General features: G+C 41.4%; 3 protein-coding genes across 3 annotated transcripts in view; all 3 read right to left on the bottom strand.

Annotated features, from left to right (window-relative positions):
* Positions 1–10,297: 10,297 nt before the first annotated feature.
* On the bottom strand, positions 10,298–12,364 carry LOC134188805 (jerky protein homolog-like). The gene has a single exon (XM_062657009.1). It carries the CDS (start codon positions 12,191–12,193, stop codon positions 10,511–10,513), a length of 1,683 nt encoding a protein of 560 aa, XP_062512993.1. The 5' UTR covers positions 12,194–12,364; the 3' UTR covers positions 10,298–10,510.
* Positions 12,365–14,824: 2,460 nt separating this feature from the next.
* On the bottom strand, positions 14,825–25,931 carry LOC134192002 (uncharacterized). The gene is made up of 20 exons (XM_062660672.1): positions 25,617–25,931; positions 21,994–23,011; positions 20,852–20,916; positions 20,700–20,786; positions 20,534–20,638; positions 20,384–20,467; positions 20,260–20,325; positions 20,097–20,192; positions 19,706–19,741; positions 19,554–19,646; positions 19,396–19,494; positions 18,152–18,253; positions 17,987–18,079; positions 17,827–17,925; positions 16,774–16,875; positions 16,572–16,667; positions 16,413–16,511; positions 15,360–15,461; positions 15,158–15,253; positions 14,825–14,932 (listed from the first exon to the last, which is right to left on the bottom strand). Exons 1-20 carry the CDS (start codon positions 25,929–25,931, stop codon positions 14,825–14,827), a joined length of 2,961 nt encoding a protein of 986 aa, XP_062516656.1.
* Positions 25,932–26,865: 934 nt separating this feature from the next.
* Positions 26,866–27,500, bottom strand: part of LOC134189583 (vinculin-like) — a 23,413-nt gene continuing 22,778 nt past the window's right edge. The window contains exon 27 of the mRNA XM_062657904.1: positions 26,866–27,274. Coding sequence (XP_062513888.1) covers positions 27,101–27,274 — 174 coding nt within the window. The 3' untranslated portion in view covers positions 26,866–27,100. The remainder of the gene's footprint in view (positions 27,275–27,500) is intronic.

The raw sequence follows: 27,500 nt of genomic DNA, 5'->3' as shown, positions 1-27,500 counted from the left end.
CAGACAGATCCTTATGAGGCAAGAGAGCTGGAAACATGTACGTGTTGTCTCTGCCTTCCATTTTGAAGCAGATACCAAGAGATTCATTTATAGCGAGAACTTTATCTGTGTTGAGTTGAACTTGAATCTTCTGATCTTTCAGAAAACGATTGATTGACACTCCTGCTTCTTCTTTTGTTACTGTGCCATCCTTCCTTTCAGACTTGACATTCAGAGAAGCAAAGAGAGGATAGATGGCATAATGATATAGAGATGCAGGATTGAGAGCTGCCACATCACCAGCAACAGCAATCTAAACACACATCACAACAATAACATGAATGTACACACAACAACAAGCAAACACAAACACAGACAGACAGACGAACACACACACACACACACACACACACACACACACACACACACACACACACACACACACACACACACACCTAAATTCTAAAATCCTAAATGTCAGGAGCTGCCTCTCAGAGGTCACGCCCCCAGCTGTTCGGCTGGACCCTGTGTGCTACTCAGGGAACTCTGGGCCTGCGCTAGCAAACTCCTGGAGCCGGGCCAGGCACTCGCAGTAGCACCGACTTGTGAAGCCAACTGTGGTGTGAGCACCCGAAGTCTCACCAGGACCCCAGTGGCTGATGTCACATCACAGCCGATGGCCGCTTAGGACCCCAGTCAATGACCAGGTACTCATTTATACTCCTCAGTCGAGAAGCAAATGTGTGTTAGTTTCTTGCTTAAGGAAATTATGCCATAGCTCACCATCACTGTGACTTGAACTTGTGACCCTTCAAGGTCCCGGATGTAAACACTCCGTAAGATGGCTCTCTAACCAACTGAGCTATCGCACCACACACACACACACACACACACACACACACACACACACACATGGACAACTGTTAAGCCCTCCAAGTCTTTCGACGTCGACCTTGAGGTCAGTTGCAGAGATAGCTCTCCTGCCTCTAGAGACAGGGCCTCCATGCGCTACGTGGAGTCTTGGGGCCAGTGCTACAATCCACCTGGAGCTTGGCCAGAGTCATCCAGGGGCACTGACTATGGCGCAGCTCTGGGACTGGACACCAAGGCCCACACGTACCCGTCTGCTGCATGATGTTGCTGCCAAGCCAGCAGTCTTGTCCACCCCAGTCAATGACCAGGTACTCATTTATACTCCTGAGTCGAGAAAAGCAAGTGTGGGTGAGTTTCTTGCTCAAGGAAACTGCGACAGTGTCGCCTCCACCAGGATCGAACCTTCAACCCTTATCACGGAATACAAGATCCCGGATGTCATCGCCAACGCTCTACCATCTGCTCCACCCCACCCCCACCACACACACACACACACACACACACACACACACACACACTCAATGACTATACAGCTGCTACTTGTCTCACCTCTCCTGATTGATCCAGAAAATCAACTACCTTCTTTACAACCTCCTTCTCTTGTCCTGGACATGCTTCCTGCTCAATCTTCTCCATGAGTGTTGCCGTCTCCATGAATGGATCTTCTTGTTTCTTACGAAGAGAAGGAAGTAACTTGGACATGACTGGCTGACAAAGACGAGGATACAGAGGAGCAGACTGTCACATAAATATCTGTATTAGCAAGCAAATAAATTCGATAAAATTAGTCTTATGATAACCTGCTGAAGCTGCTGCTTCGTATCATGCAAACATTTTCTCAGTTGTTTCATTTCAGGAGACAAACTCTTCCTGCAGTCAAGAACCAAACAATGTTGAATGATGTTGATCTTGCCTTTGAACAGCTCACGCATGTAGTCGACCACACGCTGCAACATAACCTGACCATCACGATAATAATCTCCTCGACTGGCCATTACCAACACTGTGGGTACAAACTCTGCATCCAAACTGGATCTGAGAAATGAGAGCCAATACCGAAGCTCTTCTAGCACCTCCTCAACACTGCACAGTCGTCTCTCCCTTCCTCTCACTAGACTCACTAGCAAGATGAAGAACGAGTTGGATGAAAAGAAGAGACCGTGTGTTTTGTGGAACAGCTTTTGACCTGCCATGTCCCACAGTGAGACGAGACCCACTCCTGGAATATCAGCTGTCGTCACGTTGATACCAATCACGCGTTTCTCTTCACAATCCGGGTCATCTGATTGATTCTCGTTTGTAAAAATCCACTTCAACCATCCTCGTTTGAGAGCCTCCATGAGTGTCGTCTTTCCTGCTCCTTCTGGACCGATGAAACACAACTTGATGATTTCTAGTCTCACTGTGCCCTCAGCAGAAAACGCAATGTACTTCTGTTCATCCTGACAATACAACCCATCCATTCTACACATACCATATCTGACTACATAAACATCTCACTATTGCTTTTGTCAGTCGTCTTCTCAGTTCACCATCGGTCAGTTGGTCTGGTCTCTTACCATCCTGACAACATAACACACGTCAACAACATACAACTGACTGTGTGAAAGGTATGTGGGCAATACAAATTTCTGTTGCTTATAAAGTACTACCATGTATATATATATATATATATATAACCGACCTATAGAATGAACGCTACATAAAACATCACTATACATACGTAGTGTTCTCCCCAGAATATCTCAAAGGAGTGGTGGTGTAGGCGTGGGGAAATGGAAAGCACTTGTGGGCGTGGTTATCTCAAATGTGGGCGTGGTCATCTGAGTGGGGTTTGCTGGCTTTGCGATGCAGTAGAGCAACGTAGGGTGCTTGTGTTTGGTCTAAAATGTTAGCTGTACAACATTTCTATGCGTGGACAGAGTACAACACAAGCAAGCTATCATTAACCCTATACCGCCCCGATTTTCATCCGGGCTACTTCTAATCTGCATACATGTCGAAAACCTGCCCCAATATTTTCCAAGCCAATACAAATCACAAAATCGATTATAGTAGCCTTAGTTAGTAACTTAGCACTAGTAGACAAGTTCGCTAAGCAGTTGGTGACAATTCTACATGCCGATATTGATGCTAGAGACGTGCGCAGTGTATGGGCGTGCTCGCCAAGATCTACAAGTTTTTCGAAACTGCGAACGTGTCTACACTAACCTGAGCAATGCTTTCGCTAACTTTGGCTTTGGGCTGATGCCGTTCAAGCGCATTTTGGCGTCTGTGATCAGTGCATTGTCTTACATCCTGTGCAGGGTAACGCCTCCCAGATCGGCTTCCGTAGGTGCCAAAAACCCCACTAGAAGAATGAGGAATTGGGCTATCACTTCAACAACACAATTCGACGCATTGATGTACTTTGTCTTGCAACTTTGTATTCTCTCCATGCACCAATAACTACTCCACAGAACAAACGGCTGCCAAGGGCGTGACTTACATACGGATTGGAATGTGGGCGAATACGCCACCAAATGATGTCGGATTGGATTCGAAACAATGTCATAAGTATATTTTGGACATAGCGATCTCTATGACATTGCTTTTGGACTTTCCACAACAACAACAGGTGTTTATTCATAGCTCGACTAGAGCCTGGTTCACAATATTGACGCCGACGTCGACGTCAACGTCGACAATAGAAATGAATCCTATTCCAGCGTCGACGTCGACGTCAACATCAAAGGATGCCGCCGATGTCAAGGCGGTTTCTTTGAAGTTTGACGCTCAACTGAGCGTCCACGTCATATTGTGAACCAGGCGTAAGACAATAACCCAAACCACTGGTCTCCCATTTCTTGCCTAACACCTAGCTAGATAGTAAGGAGCAGCAGGCATAAGTCAAGGCGTGGTGGCGTTAGCGAAGGGATGGCGGGAATGGGCGTATCCTTGTAAAATGTAGCCAACCATGGCGCCACGTCTTGAGATGCTCGGGGAGAACGCTGATATTACGTATACATGTTATTTCAACAGCTAGCCAGAGAAAATGTCTATCTACCAAGCAGACAGTAAGTCTATTCATTATCAATTTGGCATTGTAACGCCAGAGGCACGTAGAGGCAGTCTGTTGACTGCTTGATGATGGAATCTCGTTCCCATATGCAGAATGGTCTTCCTTGCTATAGATTTGAGCAGTTCCAGGCTTGAAGGTGTCCAAACACCAAAAGACTCCACTACCAGTGGGTAAAAGAGTAGCCCCAAGCTTCAACTGTTTCCAGGTATCGACTATCTTTCTCTGTTTCTCCAGCAGCTGCTGCAGTTCCGGTTATGTTGGCAGAGTTGAGAAGATATGAATGTTGGAATGAATTTCTAACAGTTAAGTCAAAGGAGGCTCTTTTACGTTGAGTGAAATCGAGATGGAATATGTCACCAGGTCTTGAGTTATCTTCACTGCTACAGAGAATTTCTCGTTTAGTACATGGATTATCAAAACAGAGGGCTTCAAAGACTAGTTCACAAAAAGGCTTTGTGCCTTCTAATACGTAGAGGACCGTCACCACAACCCAACACGTGGTCTCCGAACGTGTCGATAGAAGATCCTCAAGGACATCTTAAGAAGTTTGGTGCAGATGGAAAATGGAAATTCCAAGGCAGTACGTACCGCAGTGAAACAATGAACTCCTGTTCATTGGTAAAGCCTAAATTGTGGTTAGGAATTGGCATAAGCCATGCCCCCGCATGTGGAGATGAAAGACAATTGAGGCGAGGTTAACCTCTCAACCCAACAGAATTTCTTATTTCACTGAACAAATACTTGTCAAGAGTCTTCTGAATTAGTTTTTGTGTGGAAGTTGTGATATTGATGTCACTGGGTAAAAGCAGGTGTCAAAGTCTATCACACATTAAAAGTTAGCCAGGAAAGGTAGAGTCGTGATTGAAAGGCATACTGGAATTCTCCAAACAATTCTCAAACAGTTGGGCTGAAAGAAGTCTCATGCCCTTGCAACTGCCAATGAAAGCTGCTGTGGATGATAATTCAGCAGATCTCAGACCGAGATCACCCAGGCGAATACGCAGCTTGGCCTGAGGTGATCAACATACATGTATGTCCTCAGCAAATGGTTAATTTTGCACACACCCATACAAACCCATACAACTACTTAACAGATGAAGTTCTATCTGTGGGTTTTAGGTCTAGAAGAAGATCTTGAAGACAGCAAACTTTGTATATACGTTATGCTAGGAAGGTGTCAAGAAAACTTGTCAGATCCGTAAACAGAAGAGCCTAGTAATTCAAGACCTTCAGCAGAATTCTGAATTCGTTGAATCTCGGCAGGAAACTCAGGAAATGACGTGTCACCAGTATGCCAGAACACATCACATTTGCTTATATTCAACAGTAAACCGTGTGAAGGGCCAACCACAGATAGTTTGTTCAGGAGGGAAGAGGCTACTGTGTGAGAGCCGACAAACGTACCGTCATCTAAATACCACAGCTAAAAGTTGAGCCCAGGAGCCTGGCCAATGCTGACCAGAACGTCCAAAACAACGAAAGAAAAAGCAAAGGACCGAGAGGTCTCCTTGTTGTACACCAGTTGTTGACTTGATGGAGATATTGCCAGAGCTCAATTCTCTGGTGCAATAACACCACTGACACCATGCAAAAATTTCAGGAAAGTCCCTTTGGACACGGCGGAGGAAGGTACAGACATGGGCATAATTATGGAGCCACACCCCATATCAGCTGAGGCATGGAAATCAAAAGAACACTGAAGATTTGTGAATACACCTGCTGACCCACTGATTCTACATCAAATCATGCTATTTGGGTATTTATATTGTTCTGATTGGACGTTTTGACAACCAATAGCAACAAAAAGATCAAGAGAATGACCAGACTAACCACCGCCGCCATGCATTACCATGTCCAACCCACGTCCATGTTGTGATGTCACAAGAGCAGACTCACACTATTCAAGTAAACTGAAACGGATAGTCTCTATTTAATCTTTGAGTATGTCTTCTGACATAAACAAAGCCATTTTATTGTTTAGAAGCTTTTTTGAAAATGATTTTGATTATTAATTTTTAAATTTACTGGTTGAACTGACAGCATGCAAGAAGCAGTCGTGTATCGATCTCAACAGGTCAAACATCACCTCCAATCTCAGATATGAGGATGGCACAATCAGAGCCATTAACTTACCATTATAACTTGTTTTAAAGTGCAGCTGTCACATATAGATGCACGTACTTGCAAGTGTCTGAGAAAGTCCAATAATTTTTAAATCTAAGTCACATGCTCAGGGTGGCTCCATAATTATGCCCATGTCTGTAGAACACCGTTGACAATCATTGAACGCATTGGAGAAATCTATCTTAACGCAACAAAGGTCGTTGTTCATATGAAACTCAATAAATCCACATAGAGGATGAACTACTACTTCTAAACATCTTTTATTTCCACACCCACTTGACCACCGGGTAGGAAGAAATCGGGCAGCCGTGGTTTCACAGCAGAACAACAACAACGGCTGCTGATACGACGGAGTACCCATGGCAACTGACCTCACTCTGCCTTCTCTCTTTATATAAGGCAGTAAGTGGAGCTCCAGTGAGCCATGGAGCAATGCGAGTGTCAGCTCGTCCAGCAAGCAAGAAGCATATGAGAAGAGTGAGGTTTTCTAGACAATCAGCAGCAGAGGGGGTTGTACACATCAACTGCATCTAACATATGTTGACAATGAAGTTTGGACCCTCCTGGACTTGTCCCTCGTGGGAAATTTTGTAAGACTTCTAGTACTGAAGCTGAAGAGACGGTAACAGGTGGTGAAATATCTGAATTCCAGTCAGAAAGGTCATTCTCTGGGTGCTGTTTCATTATTTCCTCAACTGCAGCTTGATCATCGGTGGTAGCACATCCCAATGAACCTAACGAACGCATTGCATCACGAAAACGACTTTTTCCAGCAGGCATTGCAGCCCATTTAGAGTTCTGTTGGGCAACAGATGTAGGTTTTGATTTTTGAAAGCGAGCTCATACTGCTCTTGCTTCTTCCCACAGTCCAATAAGATCCTCTTCCTGCTATCTTTCCAGGCGAGTCAGCAGGATTGACTTAACAATCAGTCTATTCTTTTGCCTCCAAGAGAAGGGCAGTGGCAAGATTGCTTTGGCAAATAGGTGAAACCGAGCAAAACCCCATATGCCGTGGAGGCGTGCATGACTTAGCTCTGATGCCTAACTATGGCTAATAGAGGGCAAACAGAATGTGGAATGTGTACTATAGGAGTGACTGGTAGTGCAATGATCTCGTTCATCAGTGCCGGAACAAAACCACCTCATTGGTGACATCACAGGCAAGGGTCGCAGCTAATTTCAATGCTTGAAAAACAACATCAGTTTTGTAATCATCAGATGTACTAGTATCAGGTGTCACTTGAAACCAAGTTGACATCCCTGGATCAATCATGGCTGTCCCACAACGTGGAAGAACAGGTCCTTGAGACCTACGGTAGAAGTTCCAGCGTCGGGCATAAGCAAAACCACAATAAGAACAAACGCGACAACCATGTAGAAGTAAGAAATCAAGATTGGGGAAGCAGCAACGGTTAATAAGTTATAGATTGATTCTGTACAGACATGCTGCCATAATGCGTATTCATCTTGAACAGATAGATTGCAAAGTGGACAGGTTGAACTGTGGGTTACAGAAGAGCTACAAGAACGGTGACTGAAACTTAGTAGGACTCCCAACAGTTCATCGCTAGTAGAGTCAGTCATCTGATCTGATCAACCGGCTGGCAGAGAAAATGATCTCATTAAAAAGAAAACTGTCAACTAAAGGGATATATATTAGAATCACCGAAAAGGAAAGAACAAACACAACTTTAAAACGGCAGGCATGACCACTGAACAACCGGGTATATCCTCGACGACCGTAGACTAACCAAACTACTGTAGTAGACAGCAATCAGAGAGTGCAAACCTCTCCCAAGGCAGCTCAGTTACCTCATAATGGCATTTTTTCCATGACAACTATTCGAAATGCTCCTGTGTTCACCTTAGCATGTACACATACCATTTAAATAACATCAGATTAATCCCCAAAACTAATCAATTCTTCCTCTATCAAAGTTCTATCATCCTGCCAAATTTCACCAAAATCCATCCACACGAGAGGTGCCGTAACTTGCCTCATGCCCTGCGAGTCGCCACAGTGTGTACTATCATTCACACTAGGTAGCACCAGTTGTACTCAAAAGGAAGTCCGCAATGAAAGACGATTCATTCTTCATAGCAATCGTATAGGTGTGCAGAAGCGAGATCAAAACTTATCTCACTTTTCTCATCAAGAAGTTTTAATTAACTAAGCTAAAAAGGGACCCTGATTTGAATTGATCCCCAAAACTAATCAATTGTTTCTCTACTAGTTAAAAATGCAAAGCATTGTTGGGGCGAGCCTCACTGAGAACAGACAAACCCGAGACACAGTGATTTGTCATCAAGGAGAACATGCACGTCTAGGTATAGCGCTAAAGTAAATTTCTTTATAGTTTGGACATCCAGCCTGTTTGCATTCTCGCAGTAGTCCCGTAGCGTGCAGCAATCAGTTGTGAACATCTTCCTCTCTTGATGTGTCAGCTAAGAACAATGTATGTAGAAATTTGAAGTAGACACAAACCGATTCGTACATGCACCTCCACAATGCAAACCGCATTGTGGTGTCTATGCTCATACAAGTTCATAGATACTCTAGCAAAAAAATTTACCTGTACACTTGGCCACTTCAAATCAAGCTACAAGTAGTTCATTCACAGCCGGATGTGGACGCACTGCACTCATTTGGACATCGCAGACAGCTATAGCGCTAACGTAAATTTCTTTGTAAAAGTGAAGTGTTCATTTTTGGCTGCAGTCATCAAGCCAAATCATGTCTGTGATTGGCTCAAAATCAACGTTATTTCCAGCCGGTCGGTCGTACATACAGACGTACTGTGTCATCACACACATCTCAACACAGTACAGTACACATAGGAAAGGTCTTGCCAAGACTCGCCCCAATCAAAGTTCTATCAACCTCTCAAACTTTATCAAAATCTATCCACACATTTTTGAGTAACCCTGTCCACAAACAAACAAACAAACAAACAAAAAACCCATTTCCGATAAATCATAACCTCCTGCTAAAGGTAATTAGTTTGGCATTATACCAAACCCATGCTCTGTCTGCTTGTACACTTCACAACAAAACCACAATTTCCATGATTACTGCTGCCATCATTATCACTGACAATCTGTTGGCCAATAGAATGATGTGAAACAGCAAAAGCAACATCAACTGGTTGCACAACAAATGCAAGCCAACTTTCAGCAGTGCATGTGCAACTGTTTAGAGGTGAATTTCTTTGTCTCGTATAAGTACAGTTAGGGGTTGGAAGAGGTCAAGACATCTATTCTACTGTTGCAGCGACAACTTATAAGGCAGAAGAGAAAGTTTTGCATGTGAACTTTAAGTCAAATATCCAGTACATTAAATTGCTTTAAAGACATTGATTGTCTTGTACTGTACATCGTTTACCTTATCTTTAGCAGCTGCATCAGCCTTCTTCGCCAACAAATGGTCAATTGCCTCACAATGACCGAGTCGAGCAGCAAAGTGAAGTAAAGTGCGACCAGACTGCATGTACAACACAAAAACATCTTTCACACATAATCAACAGTATTATGAAAACTCTCACCTCCTTCTCCACTGACCGACAAAACTTCTCTGCAATCTTTGTTGCAACATCCACTTCATTTCTACCTGTCCACTGCAGCAGCTCAGAAATTCCCTAGTCAAACATCAGTAATGAAAAGCAATAGAAACAAAAAATTCAAATACACCATTTCATTTAGAACGTCTCAAAAAAGAAAATGCAACAAATAATCATGCTGGAAACCAACTGTTCATCACCTCAAATCCAAGATCTTCAACTGATTGCATTGACAACACTAACTGACCAGCCGTTGACATGTGACCTCTTCCCATTGCCAAATCAAAAGGTCTCTCTCCATTCTACCATAGAATTGTGATGAGTTAGTAACAATATACCAACATCGTCATTAAACATGAACTCTAACAAACACCACACGTATCTTGTAAGTAAATACAAAGTGGCATATACAAACAAGTTCATGGAGCATGCCGTATGGTTCTGTGGTGCTGTGAATATGCTTGCAATGTGGCATGAGGCCTGAACATGAGGTAGCTGCCCCACAAAAGCCTGCACTGCACCGCATGGATAGGATCTGTACTTCAATTTGAGCAGCACAGCAGAAGTATCAAACGTCGCTTATTTATTTATTTATTTATATTTCTTTCTTTATTTAATCTATGCATTTGTGCCTGTCTGCTAATAGATTCAACCAATGTGTACATTTGTTTCCAAGATCACAATACAGTAGAGCCTCGCTAATCCGAATAGCTCTGTACCAGACTCCGTTCTTACCTGTTCGGATTACTGAATTTGTTCGGATTATCAAAATACGAAGCCTTGGAGACCCAGACATAGCCTTGACAATCCAGACCGTTTGCGCATACATATGTCAACAATTACATGCCTACGCAGGGACAAGAATTCTTGCAACGCAACTAACTAAGTAGGTAACCCAACAACAAGCAAAAGCAACTCATTTCTCAAAGTAGTCCGTCACCCGCGTCTGTTCAAGAGTGCTTAGTCTCTTTTTAGCTGCAAGGTCACGTAGGCTCCGAAGAACACTCAAGCTGTATTGAGTTGCTTCTGTCTGTTCCCGAAACCATGTCAAACAATCAGAGAGCATTTGAAATGCACTGCCATGAGAGATGCCAGACTGGTTTGTGCTTGCATCATGATCAGAACTTTGCATTTCATCTTCATCTGCAGCAGTCTCTTCATCACGACCGTGAGCCAAGACTTCAGTGACAATTTCATCATCATCCAAATGAGTGTAACCAGGATCCAAATTGTCTACCATTAACCACTCCTCAATTTCTGTTGAAGTCATTTCATAACCCAAAGCAGAGAAGAGAGGGGTCAAATTAGAAGAAGGCTCTTCAAATGACTCTCCTGATTCTGTGATGCCAGCAGGTTCCTGACTGCCTTCGTCAGGATAAATGGGTAGAATCTTTCTCCAAGACAATCGAATTGTTCTAGGTGTAATTTCATCCCAACTAGCGGAAACTTTATCAGAAATTTCCATCATGTTGATTCCACAAACAAAGTCAATGATTGACACACCTCTATCATTTTGAAGAATAAGATCTTGAAGCATCTTTTTCCTGTATCGGCGTTTAATGGATACTAGCACACCTTGATCCATGGGTTGAATTAACGAAGTGACATTCGGTGGAAGGAACTTTGCGATCACTTTGCCATCTGCTGATATCAGGTCTTCTTCATTCGGATGAGCAGAACAGTTGTCAAGCAGAAGGACAGCTTTATCATCCAAACCCTTTTCCCTTAACGTTTCCTGCACTACAGGAACAAACTTATGATGGAACCAGTCAGAAAATATTCCTGTGTTCACCCAAGCATTAGACTGGTTGTAGTAACTCACTGGCAAGTGATCACGATTGACGTTTTTGAAACAACGAGGATTCTTGGATTTACCTATCAAGACCAAGGGTAGTTTTATGCTACCAGACGCGTTTGAGCAGGCACTGATGGTAACACGGTCCTTTTGAGTCTTGCGCCCATCAGCAGACCTCTCAAAGTGACCAGCAAGCGTTTTCTGAGGCAGCAGCTTATGGTACAAACCTGACTCGTCACAGTTGAATATTTGTTCAGTGCTGTAATCACTATCCTTGACAAAAGCTTGGAAACGTAACACAAACTGATCAGCAGCTGGTTTATCGGCAGACAGCTTTTCTCCTTGTAAGGCCAGCTGTCTAATGCAATGACGCTTACAAAATCTCCAAAGCCAACCAGACGAGGCAACAAAGTTGCCGAAATCCTCTTCTTGAGAAGACTCCTTTAATTTCTCGTGAAGCTGCAAGGCCTTTGCTTGTAGTAGTGGGCCTGATACAGGAATGCCTTTCTCGCGCGTCTGCCGAAACCACATGAAAACAGCCCTCTCCAGCTCCTCGTAAGTAGAAAGCTTCATTGTTTTGGCAAGTCGACTCGTTCCCATTTCGGTTAGCTTCCTTTCGTATTGCCTCAGTTCAGACTCTTTCCTCTTGATATCGCTAATGGTGCTTCGACCGATTCCATATCGTTCACACAGCACAGAATAGGAGGCACTTCCCAGTTCATCCAGTATTGCTACCTTCTGCTCTATTGTTAGAGTCTTGTGAGCCCGTTTTGTCTTCTTTGTTATATCTTTGTCTGACGACATGAGAACGTGTACCCGGATATGATCAGATGTTTGTTATTTCCCGGATATGAAAGGACGTTTGCACAAGGCCTCGGAATTCTAAATGCTCTCTGGAAACTCGAGGTCAAGCAGTTAGGGACATTCGGATTAGCGAGGGTTCGGATTAACGAGGTTCGGATTAGCGAGGCTCTACTGTACTTGTAAAAGATTGCAAAATTCTTGCCACTGTAACAATGACGAAAATTCTGGTGCTCTTCACTATTTCTTTGTGTCTTTCATTTTAGTTAGTCTCCTGCAGCCAGCCCCTCCCCTTTCAACATCTCCCTGACAACAGAAGTCGAAAAGGAGAGAGGCTAGCTACACAAGACTACATTTTAGTTTTGGTGATGCATTAACAGCAAAATAAGCACACACATTTACAAAGATCCATTTTTCTATCAATAACAAAGTTGGTAGCGTGCACATCTGCTTTAGCCTCGACACTAGGCCTTCCTTTGCTTTCGGTGGTCCTTCCACTCGAGGATAGCAACGGGGCAGCATCACGTGATGTTGTCTCCGTGATACCGCCCCGTTGCTATCCTCGCGTGGAAGGACCACCGAAAGCAAACGAAGGCCTAGTGTCGAGGCTACATCTGCTTGGTGTCCATAAACATGAAGCTGCAGTCATGTGTGGAATTACGTCGGACAAACCGAGCCTAGGTATAGGACATTCCTTTATGTATGGTGTGACATGACATAAGTCCAGCCCCTACTGCAGCCATTTTGTATATAATATTTTATCAGCTGTTATCACATGATAACGTATATGGTATGATTTTGTGCTAAATAGTCACCAGAGGGGCTGCCGCCAATTAGCTCAATGCTGTAATTGCCTTCCAGTGTTCCTTCTACATTGGAGTTTTTACCAAAGTACTGTACTGCGTCTAACTTTTCGTCTTGTGTGGCAAACATTTGGTGTACGCGGATAATATCCACCCTGTGTACACCAAATGTCTGGCCAAGCGAGACTAGCGTCTACCCTGCTGTAAAGATGTACAACACTGGTGTAGTATTTTTCAGACAAACAACACATTTGGTGGGACATTGTCCAATGTCTGAAGGCTATTTTCACACTGTTAGCAAATAGGTTAGTTTCTGCTGTTTATTTCTACGAGACCTGGTAGTTGCAAACATGAATTATAAGTAGACTGTTCTGGTAAAAAACTCTCATTAATGTTGGTGGTTGTGATTACCACTTTCTCCATTGCCTGTGGTTGCCATGTACAACCAACCCCAAAGTACAAGATTGGACCACACCATGGACATGGCATGCATACTCCTGAGCAAGACCAGACATAGTCATGCACATACAATTCCAATTACATAATCATGCAGACTGGAAGTGATTTAACACCTTTGAGGGTGCTATTCAGTATGGCTGTGTCTCCACTTGTTGCTCTTCAAACATATTTAGCTAGACAGCGTCTCCACTTGTCCATTTTATCCGGGCTATTAAAACAATTATCTGTGACTTTGTTGTACCATGCGAATTCGTTTCTTGTGCACCAGACAGTCGGAGATCGTCTTCTGGTCGTCTCAAGAACAATCAGAGACACAAGAGTCTGTCTTTGCCGAAGGTAGTGAATAAGTCATTCTCTCTTAACACTTTGCATCAGTCTACGCCGTCTCTGACATTGCCTAATTCTGTCTTCTTCCAATAGTCTCCCAAAAAAAAAGAGAAAGAACAGCGCAAAAGAACTAGCATCCATCGTCATGGAACTAACATCACGTGACCGTTAAACCTAAACCAATTTCAGTAAACTACCTCTGAAACATGTTTAGCAAAGCTATTTAGGTTTACAGTTAAACATGTTTAACACTAGTGGAGTCGCGATGATTCTTAAACATGTTCAGACTTAAACAAACATGTTTAAGCTCCAGTGGAGACACGCCCAGTAGTCACACCACTTTACAAAGTTCTATTTCTTATGGCTCATAGTTGAACTAAGGTAATTGTCAGACTGTTACCATGTCACTTCAAACACCTACAAGTAGCGACACTGCCACAGCTGAGACAATGCACACAGCATGCCACTACAACTGTCGGTTAAAAGTCAAGTCACTTTTCTATATCTTCTTTCTGATCTGTCTGAATCAAAGCCGCTTATCCCCTCCACACTTGCTAGCAAACCCTATGGTTAGGCAAAGATGACACTGAATTGGCCCTAACAACATTCTCAAGCTTTTTTTCACAAATCGTAAGCTGCTCTCATTTGAAGCAACCATCAAGCAAATGATGACAGTTGCCAACATGCAACCTGCATTGGACAATTTGCCTGCATACCCAAATATTCCTTTGGCATAACATACCAGATACAAATGTAGCCACAGAGAATTAGGTTACACTGTAGTCGGTCAGAGTGTGTATCACCAAGTAATGTGGCTGCTGTAAAGTCTCCAGTGACCAAATGGTTTTCTGGATTTCATAAACATAAAACCAATCTCAAACCACACAGACACTTTAGTCATATAATGTGACACCCTTGACCTTCCCACAGGTCAGTTCGAGTTAGATAAAGAGATAATTATTATTTCAGCAGTAACTGCTAAAGATCGAAGAGTAACAAATGCCACCAAAAGTAGCATTGCTTCACAGCTACAAACACCGACATATCAAATTCTATCCTTTTCCTTAGTTGATCTCAATAGTTCCAATTTATCAACTACTATGGTTTCATGTTTCTCATCCATACTATAGTTGACCTTATCACCCACATACAACTACACTTCAAACATTATAAGTCATATCGCCTACTAATAAGTGAAAATGTCTGTAATATTGTTTACCTTATCTTTAGCATCTGCATCAGCCTTCTTCTCCAACAGACACTCGACTGCCTCACGATGATCAAGTTGAGCAGCAAAGTGAAGTAAACTTCGACCAGACTGCATGCACAACACAAAAAATCTTTCACACATAATCAACAGTATTGTGAAAACTCTCACCTCCTCCTCCACTGCGTGAAAAAACTTCTCTGTAATCTTCCTTACAACATCCATTTCTTCATTCCTACATGCCCACTGCAGCAGCTTACACACATCCTATTATCAACAATCAAAGAAAGAGAATCAATGTAGCAAATCAATTCCATAAAGACAATACAAACCAATACAATTACTCTCTAACTGTAAAACAACTGTTACTCACCTTAAATACAAGATGTTCAACTGACTGCATTAATGAAAACAACCGAACAGCAATTGACATGTGACCATTTCTGACGGCAAAATCAAAAGGCTTGACACCATCCTATCACACAAAGAATAACAAACGAGTCAGTAGAAATATCACAACATGACTTAACAAGCATTCCTAAGTCTGTTTAACTCAAATGATATCACTCTGTAGATCTACACAAAAACTGCTGTGTCAAACGTCCATGTCAAGAATTTAGGAACAATATAAAGATGAGGAATGCTACCACAGCTCATAAAAGCAAAAAATCACGTCTAACACTTACATCTCACACACACATTTACATTCGCTCTTCCTCAAGCTGTTCAGTGTCTATCCTATTTACAAGTGACTACAACAGCAAACAACATCGTGTGACACATCATCTTCATGTTTTTTAAACATGTAGTTAGGAAATGAGATTAAATTCTTATAGTTATCAGATTGGTCTTGCAAGTATTGAACAACTCAGACAAGGTCAAGATGGGTTTATAAGTATTTTATGTAATAAATAAATGACTTGAATTTCTCTAGAATGTGGAGCAGATCTCCACTGAATCTGAAATGCCCATTTCACCTAGCCTTGACACTACACATCCAATTACATAATCATGCAGACTGGAAGTGATATAACACCTTTGAGGATGCTATTCAGTATGGCTGTGTCTCCACTTGTTGCTCTTTAAACATGTTTAGCTAGACAACGTCTCCACTTGTCCATTTTATCTGGGCTATTAAAACAATTATCTGAGACTTCGTTGTACCATGCGAACTCGTTTCTTGTGCACCAGACAGTCGGAGATCGTCATCTAGTCGTCTTTAAATGTGGTAAGTACAGCTACAAACACTACATATCAAATTCTATCCTTTTCCTTAGTTGATCTCAATAGTTCCAATTTATCAACTACTATGGTTTCATTTTTCTCATCCACACTAGTTGACCTTATCACCCACATACAACTACACTTCAAACATCATAAGTCATATCGCCTACTAATAAGTGAAAATGTCTGTAATATTGTTTACCTTATCTTCAACATCTGCATCAGCCGTCTTCTCCAAAAGACACTCGACTGCCTCACGATGATCAAGTTGAGCAGCAAAGTGAAGTAAACTTCGACCAGACTGCATGCACAACACAAAAAATCTTTCACACATAATCAACAGTATTGTGAAAACTCTCACCTCCTCCTCCACTGCGTGAAAAAACTTCTCTGTAATCTTCCTTACAACATCCATTTCTTCATTCCTACATGCCCACTGCAGCAGCTTACACACATTCTATTATCAACAATCAAAGAAAGAGAATCAATGTAGCAAATCAATTCCATAAAGACAATACAAACCAATACAATTACTCTCTAACTGTAAAACAACTGTTACTCACCTTAAATACAAGATGTTCAACTGACTGCATTAATGAAAACAACCGAACAGCAATTGACATGTGACCATTTCTGACGGCAAAATCAAAAGGCTTGACACCATCCTATCACACAAAGAATAACAAACGAGTCAGTAGAAATATCACAACATGACTTAACAAGCATTCCTAAGTCTGTTTAACTCAAATGATATCACTCTGTAGATCTACACAAAAACTGCTGTGTCAAACGTCCATGTCAAGAATTTAGGAACAATATAAAGATGAGGAATGCTACCACAGCTCATAAAAGCAAAAAATCACGTCTAACACTTACATCTCACACACACATTTACATTCGCTCTTCCTCAAGCTGTTCAGTGTCTATCCTATTTACAAGTGACTACAACAGCAAACAACATCGTGTGACACATCATCTTCATGTTTTTTAAACATGTAGTTAGGAAATGAGATTAAATTCTTATAGTTATCAGATTGGTCTTGCAAGTATTGAACAACTCAGACAAGGTCAAGATGGGTTTATAAGTATTTTATGTAATAAATAAATGACTTGAATTTCTCTAGAATGTGGAGCAGATCTCCACTGAATCTGAAATGCCCATTTCACCTAGCCTTGACACTACACATCCAATTACATAATCATGCAGACTGGAAGTGATATAACACCTTTGAGGATGCTATTCAGTATGGCTGTGTCTCCACTTGTTGCTTTTTAAACATGTTTAGCTAGACAACGTCTCCACTTGTCCATTTTATCTGGGCTATTAAAACAATTATCTGAGACTTTGTTGTACCATGCGAACTCGTTTCTTGTGCACCAGACAGTCAGAGATCGTCATCTAGTCGTCTTTAAATGTGGTAAGTACAGCTACAAACACTACATATCAAATTCTATCCTTTTCCTTAGTTGATCTCAATAGTTCCAATTTATCAACTACTATGGTTTCATTTTTCTCATCCACACTAGTTGACCTTATCACCCACATACAACTACACTTCAAACATCATAAGTCATATCGCCTACTAATAAGTGAAAATGTCTGTAATATTGTTTACCTTATCTTCAACATCTGCATCAGCCGTCTTCTCCAAAAGACACTCGACTGCCTCACGATGATCAAGTTGAGCAGCAAAGTGAAGTAAACTTCGACCAGACTGCATGCACAACACAAAAACATCTTTCACACATAATCAACAGTATTGTGAAAACTCTCACCTTCTTCTCCACTAATTGACAAAACTTCTTTGCAATCTTTGTTGCAGCATCCACTTCATTCTTACATGCCCACTGCAGTAGCTGAGAGATACCCTGTCATCAACAGTTAAGTAAAGTAAGTAGTCATAAAGGCAACACAAACCAAACCAATTAAATGTTCTGCACCTCAAATGCAACATGTTCAGCTGATTGCATTGTCAACACTAGCTGACCAGCTGTTGACATGTGACCTCTTTCCAGTGCCAAATCAAAAGGTCTCTTCCCATCCTATCACAGAATTGTAACTTCTAATGAATCAGTAAGAATATCTCAACATCATATGCACTGTATAAACCAACGAGCAGCTGTTGCAGCAAAATGCTGATACATATGCTATGTCATGGTAAGTCTAACTGGAAGCTGCCACTAAAATTTATTTTGATTGTAAACCTCTGCTACCATGCACTTCAAAAAGCTACAACCACATGTAGCCCCACTCCCCACATTATCTCATCAAAATTCAAAATCCATTATCTGATTTGTTTTACAAAGTCATGCACCTAAAAGTCATTCTCACCTCCTACTGTATATATACCCTACAATTACGGGAAGTCACATGCATTGTCTATAGTAGCAAACCAGTGCTCCTATTAGGCCTACCATGATACCCTACTCTAAAAATGTTCTCTAGTTGAGGCGCCACTCTAGGACTCTAACTAGGATGCCCTTTCATGTCATAATTATTTTGGAAGCACTTAGGTAATTAGAATCATTAGAACAATTATTAGAACACCTGATTGAGAATGTTCAAAATCAGATGAAATAAGCTAGTTAGTATACACTATCATGTAGCCAGACAAATCATTGGTTTACACTGCATTCCATTCAGCAGATTCCTCATCAAGTCACATAATTTCTACATCTCCCATGAGGTGAACACTTACCAGTACACAATCAGATCAACATGAACAAAGCAAATAAACAATTTGTTGGCCTAACAACACACTATTTTCAGCAAACACATTTCATTTTCTGTGTCCCAATATGTGCATTACACATGAAACATGTCCAAACATGCCAGGGCCAACATATGCATAAATGCCATTGTGTCAGTTACATGTCACACTTGTGCTAAAATTAGTAACAATTATTTTACCTATTAGATGATTCAACTTGTTACCTGCAACAAACTGAAAAACAATCTGCAGCAAGCTAATCTACACACATACAAACACACACACACACACACACACACACACACACACACACACACACACACACACACACACACACACGACGACTTCCGTAACCCTCGCGCATGCGTCAAGAGTTAATCAAAACAGCAACGACAAAAACATGCAACAAATTCAACCCAACGTTTTACCACTTTTCTCTTCAATTACATCTTGGTTATTGTTGTTGACACCTACCTTGTCTGCAGCATCAACATCTGCATTGTTCTCCAAGAGAATACGAACCACATCATAGTTACCATAGTAAGCAGCATAGTGAAGTAAAGTTTGTCCCAACTGTACAAGCAATACAACAATTGGATTATTGAAATAAATCTTGTACAAAAATTTGTCACATTATCCTTGTCTTCTATTCCTTGCATAACAAACTTATGCAACATGTCAACTTTATTGTTCTTGTGTGCCCAGTCCAATTTGGCCCATTGAGTCTAAACAATCCCCAGTCATGCCCACAACCTCATAAAATCAATAAGTAATAAATAGGAACCTTAACTGCATCATCCTTTGTTGACATAGATTCATTCTAAAACAACAAATAACAATTTAATCTAAAATTACCAAAACACTAAAATCTCAACTAAAATGATTAAATCTACAAAATTTCCATAGCAATACGGCCAAATGAAATATACTGCATTCAAACAAACTGTATTTCTATCACTTTCAATAAATCAGCAGCTCTACTAGAAAGCCTATTTGTTATTTCATCTCTATACATCGCATATAGTATACTATGTCTCATAATATAATTAACATTTAACAGTACATTTATTTTCCATTTAAAATGAAACTGAGAAGTAAGAGATACATAGAAAATGAATATCTTCATTAAGCCCGTATCATTTCTTTGGCATGTAAAATGCAAAATGAAAGCTCACCTTTGAATCTGCCTTTTTCCTTGCAAGCTTGAGATTAGCTACTCTTCTTTTCAATCCTTCTATTAATGTGTGATTGTATGAAGCTAATCGTGCCAACTAAAATAAGAATTAGCTTAAGCAACTCTATGATGATGATGATGACATGCAGCAACAAATGTTGTACTTGTGGTCTCTGTGACAACTTCATCTCTACTTCCACTCGAAAATTTCTGATCACATCAAGCTTGTCCTAAACATTCACAAAGTACTATCTACATTTCTGTTAGTGTAGATGTACCAATACATACATATACATCTTTTGCACTGTTATCCTCCCTCATTTTCATTCTTGTAAAACAAGCTGCAACACAATTCGGGTCTTTTATTTTGTTCTGTAGTCATACACAAACATGATGAACATTTCAACTAGTTGCTAAAACACTTCTACCACTTGTAACCTGCACAGCATGATCAATTCCATTATTCCCAAGTTCATTCAATACTACTGTGTTCTGTATGCACGTGTTCATTGCATCCAGCACTGTTTCCCGTAATGTCCTGACCTACAAACAGATTTACTCACATCTCACCAACAAGACAAACAATTCCTGCAGTACACATCACCTGACTCTTGCAGCTGTCCAGATCATCAGCTACACCATCAAGAGTCTTAAACAAGCCATCCTTATCTTCTTCCATGAACTTGACTTGCTACAAGCACAAATAGAAGACAATTAATAGCATACACTCACCGCAAGAGAAGTAGATAAAAATACAGAAGCAATTGGTGACAGTGACAACGTGGTCATCTGATTTATCCCCAAAAGTTTCATTGCACTTCCTACACCAACAATCAAACCATTGTCATCATTTGGAAACAGCTAATCTCAACTAAATAAACAATAACAAATCAGTCAGATACCAATGAACCAAAATCTTCAAATACTGTAAATAGCATTTAATACTAAATATTCAAATGTACTTCAAGTGTAGTCTACTTCTATATAACCTTAGCATGCACGTAACTATATGACAACACTAAAATAAATAATACCCCAATACACAAACAGTCAGCCTGTAACAGTTCAAGCGTCCCGAGATGACTACCCTGCTTATCACTCACCACATAAGCTCTGGTTACATGAAGCCCATTAAAATGTGGCTTGGGCCCAACCCAAGCCTGTAGTCCTTGGCCTGGTCCTGTTTTGTGTTTACACAAGCACATGCCACCTCCATCATCCCAGGATAATAAGTCATATATGCACAAAGTCTGGCGTGTGAATTCTTCCTCTTCAGTAGCTTTTCTTCATTGTTTGACCATTTGCAAGGCATAAGAAATGAGTTGACGACTTTTCTCCATAACTGATTGTGCGCTCGTCAATGGTAGGCAGAGCTAAATTTTGTCCTGGGGTGCCGGTCCAACCCAGCAGTTGAAAGTAAGCGGTGCTGGGGCCAAGCTCAGCCTCAACAATTGTTGTGTAAACCCTCAATGTTGGTTCCGTCCCAGAACCAATAGCATCATGTAGACAAGGCTACTGTATATCTAACCAAACTGATGTTACATACTCAACAACACATGCATGCATAAGGAACACATAATTCTGCTTTTAGAGATGACAAGAAAGTAAAGGTAACATTGTCATCACTCTTAATTTCACCCTTAAATAATAACAGCAATAGAAAGAGATGTCCCTTTGACAATTATTCTAACACTTTAGATCTACTTCTTTCAACACCATCTCTCTGCTTGTAATATCTATTTGTACAAGAACATTGTGTGAATATTGAATTTGAGTTTCTCAATATGCACTTCTTATCATAATAAGTACTGTCGCTCACACACATGTGCAAGCATCCATGTATGTGTGCACGAACACACAGACACAAATAAAGACACACACAATGACAGAGAACTCACCTTTGCCCATCAACACTTTCTCCATGCTGACTCCTGAATTGATCACTTCAATTGGTGGCAAACCACCTAGCCTGAACTTGGCCACAGCTAACTCTGGAAATGTTTGTTTTAACATTCGATAAAATGACATGCATTGTGCTTCCACTGTCAGTGCAGTAAAAAGTCTAAAGTATGTATCCAATTGCATTTGAAACAGAACAAAAGATGAGCCTTGAGCCACTCCCGCATATAAAAATCTATCTTCTGACACTCCCATAAAAAAAGCAATATGTGAATCTAACTGGGCCTTGTGCTTCTGAACAAGATCTGGTGCCACACCATTCAGTTGAATTACAACAAGCTTGTGATGCAAGTCAGCAAAAAATGTGGGATCCAGTTGATCAGCTGGTGGAAAACTGTACAAGAACTTTACATTCTCTTGTAAGATGTTAAAACATTGCCTACACATGTCGCAAATACTCTGTTCCCAGCACTTTACTTTTTTCTGATCTTCCTTTCTAAAGACAAATGTTGCACTACAATCATATGATGGCTTAGCCTGAATTGAGATAGATTCTAAATCACTGGAACCTTCCTTCAGTCTCTTCTTCTTGAGTGGCACAAAACTGAGAGACTGGTCAATCTTATTCTCATTAAGTTGAAAGCTGGCATGGACAACAGGCAGGGGTATGCTTTGAACTTTCAGAATTTCACTTACAATGTGGCTTTGATTTTCCACAAAACAAAGAATGTTACAAAATTTCTCAAATGATCCCTTTCCTTTTTGGGGAAGAATAGTACCTATAAGTCTTACTGATCGTTCAGTTTCAGACAATTGTTGCAGTTCTTCCTGTTCATTTCGAGAGAGTAACTGAAAAGCTCGAAGATGATCCAAAAACAGACTGGGTCGAAGTGCATCTACAAAACGACAACGTTTTAAATGCTCCTCCCATTGATAACCCATCTCTCCCAATGAGCTTTCAATAGTTTCTCGCTTTGGTCCAATAGTATTCCCATCTTCCAACTGTGGCTTGTCACACTGCAATAAAGACAAACAGCTACTCAACTGTTGAAAATGTATAACCTTGTCCAGTTGACCACAGTAAATCAGTACTAGCAACAGCCTCAATCTAGCAGCCACCTTCTATAGCTTGAACATGCAGTCTGACAGTTTACTCTGCAAGGACAGTCTACCATGACCATCTGTTTACTAACCCTGCCTAACACGATTAACAACCATCAATTCCACACTCCAGTAAAACACCATCATCTTCTGTACATGCATTAAACAACCCGTGAAAACTGAATGTGCACACAATGCTGTCTGTCTCATCCATAAAGGTAGGGATTTCCCCAGATCCTTTCCCACCCAGAAGTATGACATAGCGAAAGGGTCTGACTACACGAGACTAAACTTGGACATCTTTGCTCTAGCTTGCAGTGCATTGTGTGGTAATGTTACAGTTACACTAGGAAATTATAGGTTGTCAAAATTACTGATACAGTCTGACAGCAGAAGGAAACATGTATAGTGGTGGATGGTGGCCATGTGGTATCCACTCTATGTGTTCCACTCTGAAAATACAAATAAAGCTATTGTGGCCCAGTATGTCTTTCCAATCTATAAGAAAAATTGTTGCTCAATCAATTTGTGCCACTGTGGCCTAAGCTGAAGAAAATTAGAAAAATTGTTAAACACTGCTCCAAAATTTCTTATTAATTACAAGCCACACATGCTAATAATTAGATAAATACAGAGCGCTTTCACACACAAGGTTAAAGGTACTGTACACTCCGTCGTTTAGCGCTACGCCCCCGCAAACTTGATTGCATACTATAGGCAATCAAGTTGGAAGGTTGGGCTGAGCTACAGGCAAAGCTAGATATCAGAGCGTAGTCACCGTTACAAATAAGAAAAACGTACGAGGAGCAATTTTGCAATCTCGTTATTGAAGCAGAGTTCGGATTGCACGCAAACCAACTACTCATCTTTCCCCAGGTCAAAGGCACCAAATAAGTTATGCTTTACACAAAACCAGGTTTGAACATGCGAGCACTACATATCAGTGTGAAAACAGAGCGCATATAATGATCACGTGGTAAGCAATAATTAGGTCACGTGATAAGTGGAAGCGCACAAATGCAGTGCAGTTGGTCCCTTCAGCCTTGCATGCGCATCCATGCCCGTTTCATAACTCATTTTCTCAGCGTCTCGCGAGTGTCTTCTAGCATTTGATGGTAGCGAGGCTTCTAACGTTAGCGCGCATTGAATGTTTCTCACGTGACCATCGTATGCGCTCTGTTTTCACGCTATTTGCTGCTAATATCTCGCACTCTCGTGTCCAGCTTATACTGTATTTCAGACCAACGTTCTATCTTGATTGTGTAGCTATGCAATCAAGTTTGCGTGGGCGTGACGCTACACGACAGAGTGTACCTTTAACTCTGGTTAACTTGGGCTAGGCAAACTCGGGTAGAGTTATGATAACCCTACTCCACCCAACTTGCAATTACACTCACAACACGAGTAATTAGATGCAGAAGATCTACAGTAGAGCACATACATTGATTGCTTGAGAATAGGAAAGCAGTGATGCCGCCGCTAACAAAACACAGGAGAAGCCGTTTGTACGTTGACGGGATCCATCAGTAGGGAGTGTTTTTCCTATATTACGGCATGTCTTCGCTTAATTAAGTCCGCTCTGCTTTAACCCAGTTTAACCCTCAGGGGTGTCAAAGGTATTGAGGATTGTTGCCCAAGACGTGGCAAGTTCTGGCAACAGAATGGACATTGGCACCAACCGACTAATGAACATAGTGAGTACTAGTCCCGGGTTTGTTGAGGTCAATTGATCAGAGCAACGTATTCACTTCTATTTGGATATCTATCCACACGAAGTTCATAAAAGGAAACTTCTAGACAGATCTCTCTTCAAGACCAATGACCATGCATGCAATAACAGTTTCCTAGAACATTAATATTCTACTACGAAGTTCATTTTCTTTAGGAGCTAGTGTACTGAAACTTCTCTCACATTCTAATTTAGCTCAGCTGCTGTATGTACTAAATGCACATGCCGTAACCTTACTTTTAGCACAGAACACCTGTAGGAAACTCCATGGCCTTTGGAAGAATAAAATAATAGCACAGGCAAAAGTATAATAAGTATAATAAAGTATAATAAAAAATAAGTATACTGGACTAAATTTTGCTGAGTGGCTAGACCTAGCCATGCCACAAGACTACTACTGGAGTCAGGAGTCCACTGGCGACAGGTGTCTGGAGCAGAAGGTGAGCTATAAACGTCTCTTGCCTAAAATTGACGTCTTTGTCACCAAAATGAAAAGTCTGTCGCCAATTTTTGGCAACATGTCGACAACTTAGACACCCTTGATCCCTACTTGGAGCTAGGGTTAGCTTAACCCTTGCTTAACCCCAGTCTTAACCTGAGTCTAGTAAACTTGCGTTTACATGACGTTCACACCACTGGGGTAATTGGAGTCTAACCCAAAGTTAACCAGATCTGAGTTCCCTGTGTGTGAAAGCGCTCACAGTTCAAAAAGTAGAAAACCTGCAGCGCGCGCGAAGGCACACATACGCTCAAATACATTATTACATATGTTCTACGCTCGCATAGGTGTACCTGCTGATTAGATTGAGATTGTTGTATGGGCTGTTGTTGCTGTGCTGGCTGGTCAACCTGGTCTGTCGAGACCACACCTCTCCCCATCACGTCTGTCACAATCCGCGCGTGTCCCGCTGCCTTGAGAACCTTACAAAACGGCTCCACGACATCATCTCCCTTGTATGGCAATACATGGTAGAGAAGCACTCTAGCTCGTTCTTGCTCTGTTTCACATTGCCTCAACTTACGACCTTGTTCTAGACTTGCGAGACCTTCAGACACTAAATCATCTATTAGCTCTGACATGGGTAAGGCTTGAACAAGTTTGCTCATATTGCGGGTAATATAACGGTCATATTTCGGGAGAAATGACATGATAGAGGTAAGCAACAGGAAACGGAGTTCAACTGACACTCTAACAAAACATTCGGCTCGAGTAGAAGTCAGTTAACTTTAATTAAGTTAACTTGTCCCATTACAATCACTCTAACCGTGTAAACTCCTCTCCACAGCAGTGAACGTTGTCCAAACGTCAGCCAAGACGTCGCGGTTGGCGCGAAACTGTACGAAAGAGCGCACTCACATCGATCAACGCGGTTTTGTCAGCATCGCCGTCATTCTCCCAATTCTTTGATATACTGACAAACAAACAAACAAACGAACTACTGAAAACAAGACGAAAGCGTAAAATCTGCGTTGATCCTCCACGTGGCAGCGCAACTGAGAGATTGGGACCAGAGGGGGTACAAATAATTGATTTGTTCGGTGGTAGAATACTCCCCCGTAATTCCCTGGACTCCCTGCGTGATGAGAGTTACCCTCCAAGGTCCCGGAACTTCCCGCTGCTGTTGAAACTTCCCGGAGGTAAACTCTCCCCACAAGAAGGCGGGCGACGTCCTAATTAATTAATGATATGATATAATATATTTGATTCACACCAACATAATGGTGTAGTTCCCTCTTCAGGCAACTTAAAACACATACATATGTATAGACGTACAGAACACTCACATACACCAACGTCATAACAAAAAAAAATAGAAAAAGGGAATAACTAGACACTAGTACTGTACTGTACATGTGTGTTGTCTATAATCATTGTTCTGATCATCTGCTGTCTTACTTATACTGAACTCTTTCACAAGTGTATCTAAGAGTGTCATAGTTGTGCTGTCAAAAATACGTAAAAACAGAGTAGAGGCAAACATCAGGACAACAACCGTCTCCTGCTTGTGCAATGAGTTCTCCACTCTCATTTCATTAACCATCTTGCTTTGCAATTAATGCACTCACTGATGTGATTGTTTGTTTATGATGTATGTTTAGTATCTAGAGTTAATTGTCCAAGAGATAATACAAAGCAATCAAAAAGATTGCTAGTCTCATTGATATCACACATCACAAAGCATCCACATGACAATGTACTGCAAGCCAAACAGCAAGTACAACAGACAAAAACAAATAGCCACAATAAATGTCATACTGCATGCAGAGCTTGTCATCTACTTGACGTAACCAGATAGACTTGGAGCTGAAGTGTTTCGACTCAACTTGCGAAGACCTTTAGCTGTAATTGGTGCAGAGAACTTCTCTAAATCACGCTCTTTGTATACCTTGCGTTTCCAGTCAAAGGCAAGCTCCTGGGCTGCATCATCCTTACCAAGATCTCGTAAGCCCTGTTGACACAGCAAAATGTGACCAAATAACAAACAGACAGACAGGCACCGCAGGCAGGCAGACAGACAGTTTGTCTTAGACTGTAATAGCGATGATGTGTGAAAATATATGTATTGACAGACAAACAAATAAACAGACAAACAGATAGACAGACAGACAGACAGATAGACAAACAAATACAGACAGACAGACAGAGAGACAGACAGACAGAGACAGACAGACAGA

Source organism: Corticium candelabrum, chromosome 1 (genome assembly GCF_963422355.1).
Source record: "Corticium candelabrum chromosome 1, ooCorCand1.1, whole genome shotgun sequence".
Taxonomy (NCBI): domain Eukaryota; kingdom Metazoa; phylum Porifera; class Homoscleromorpha; order Homosclerophorida; family Plakinidae; genus Corticium; species Corticium candelabrum.
This window is presented reverse-complemented; position numbering and strand designations above follow the sequence as displayed.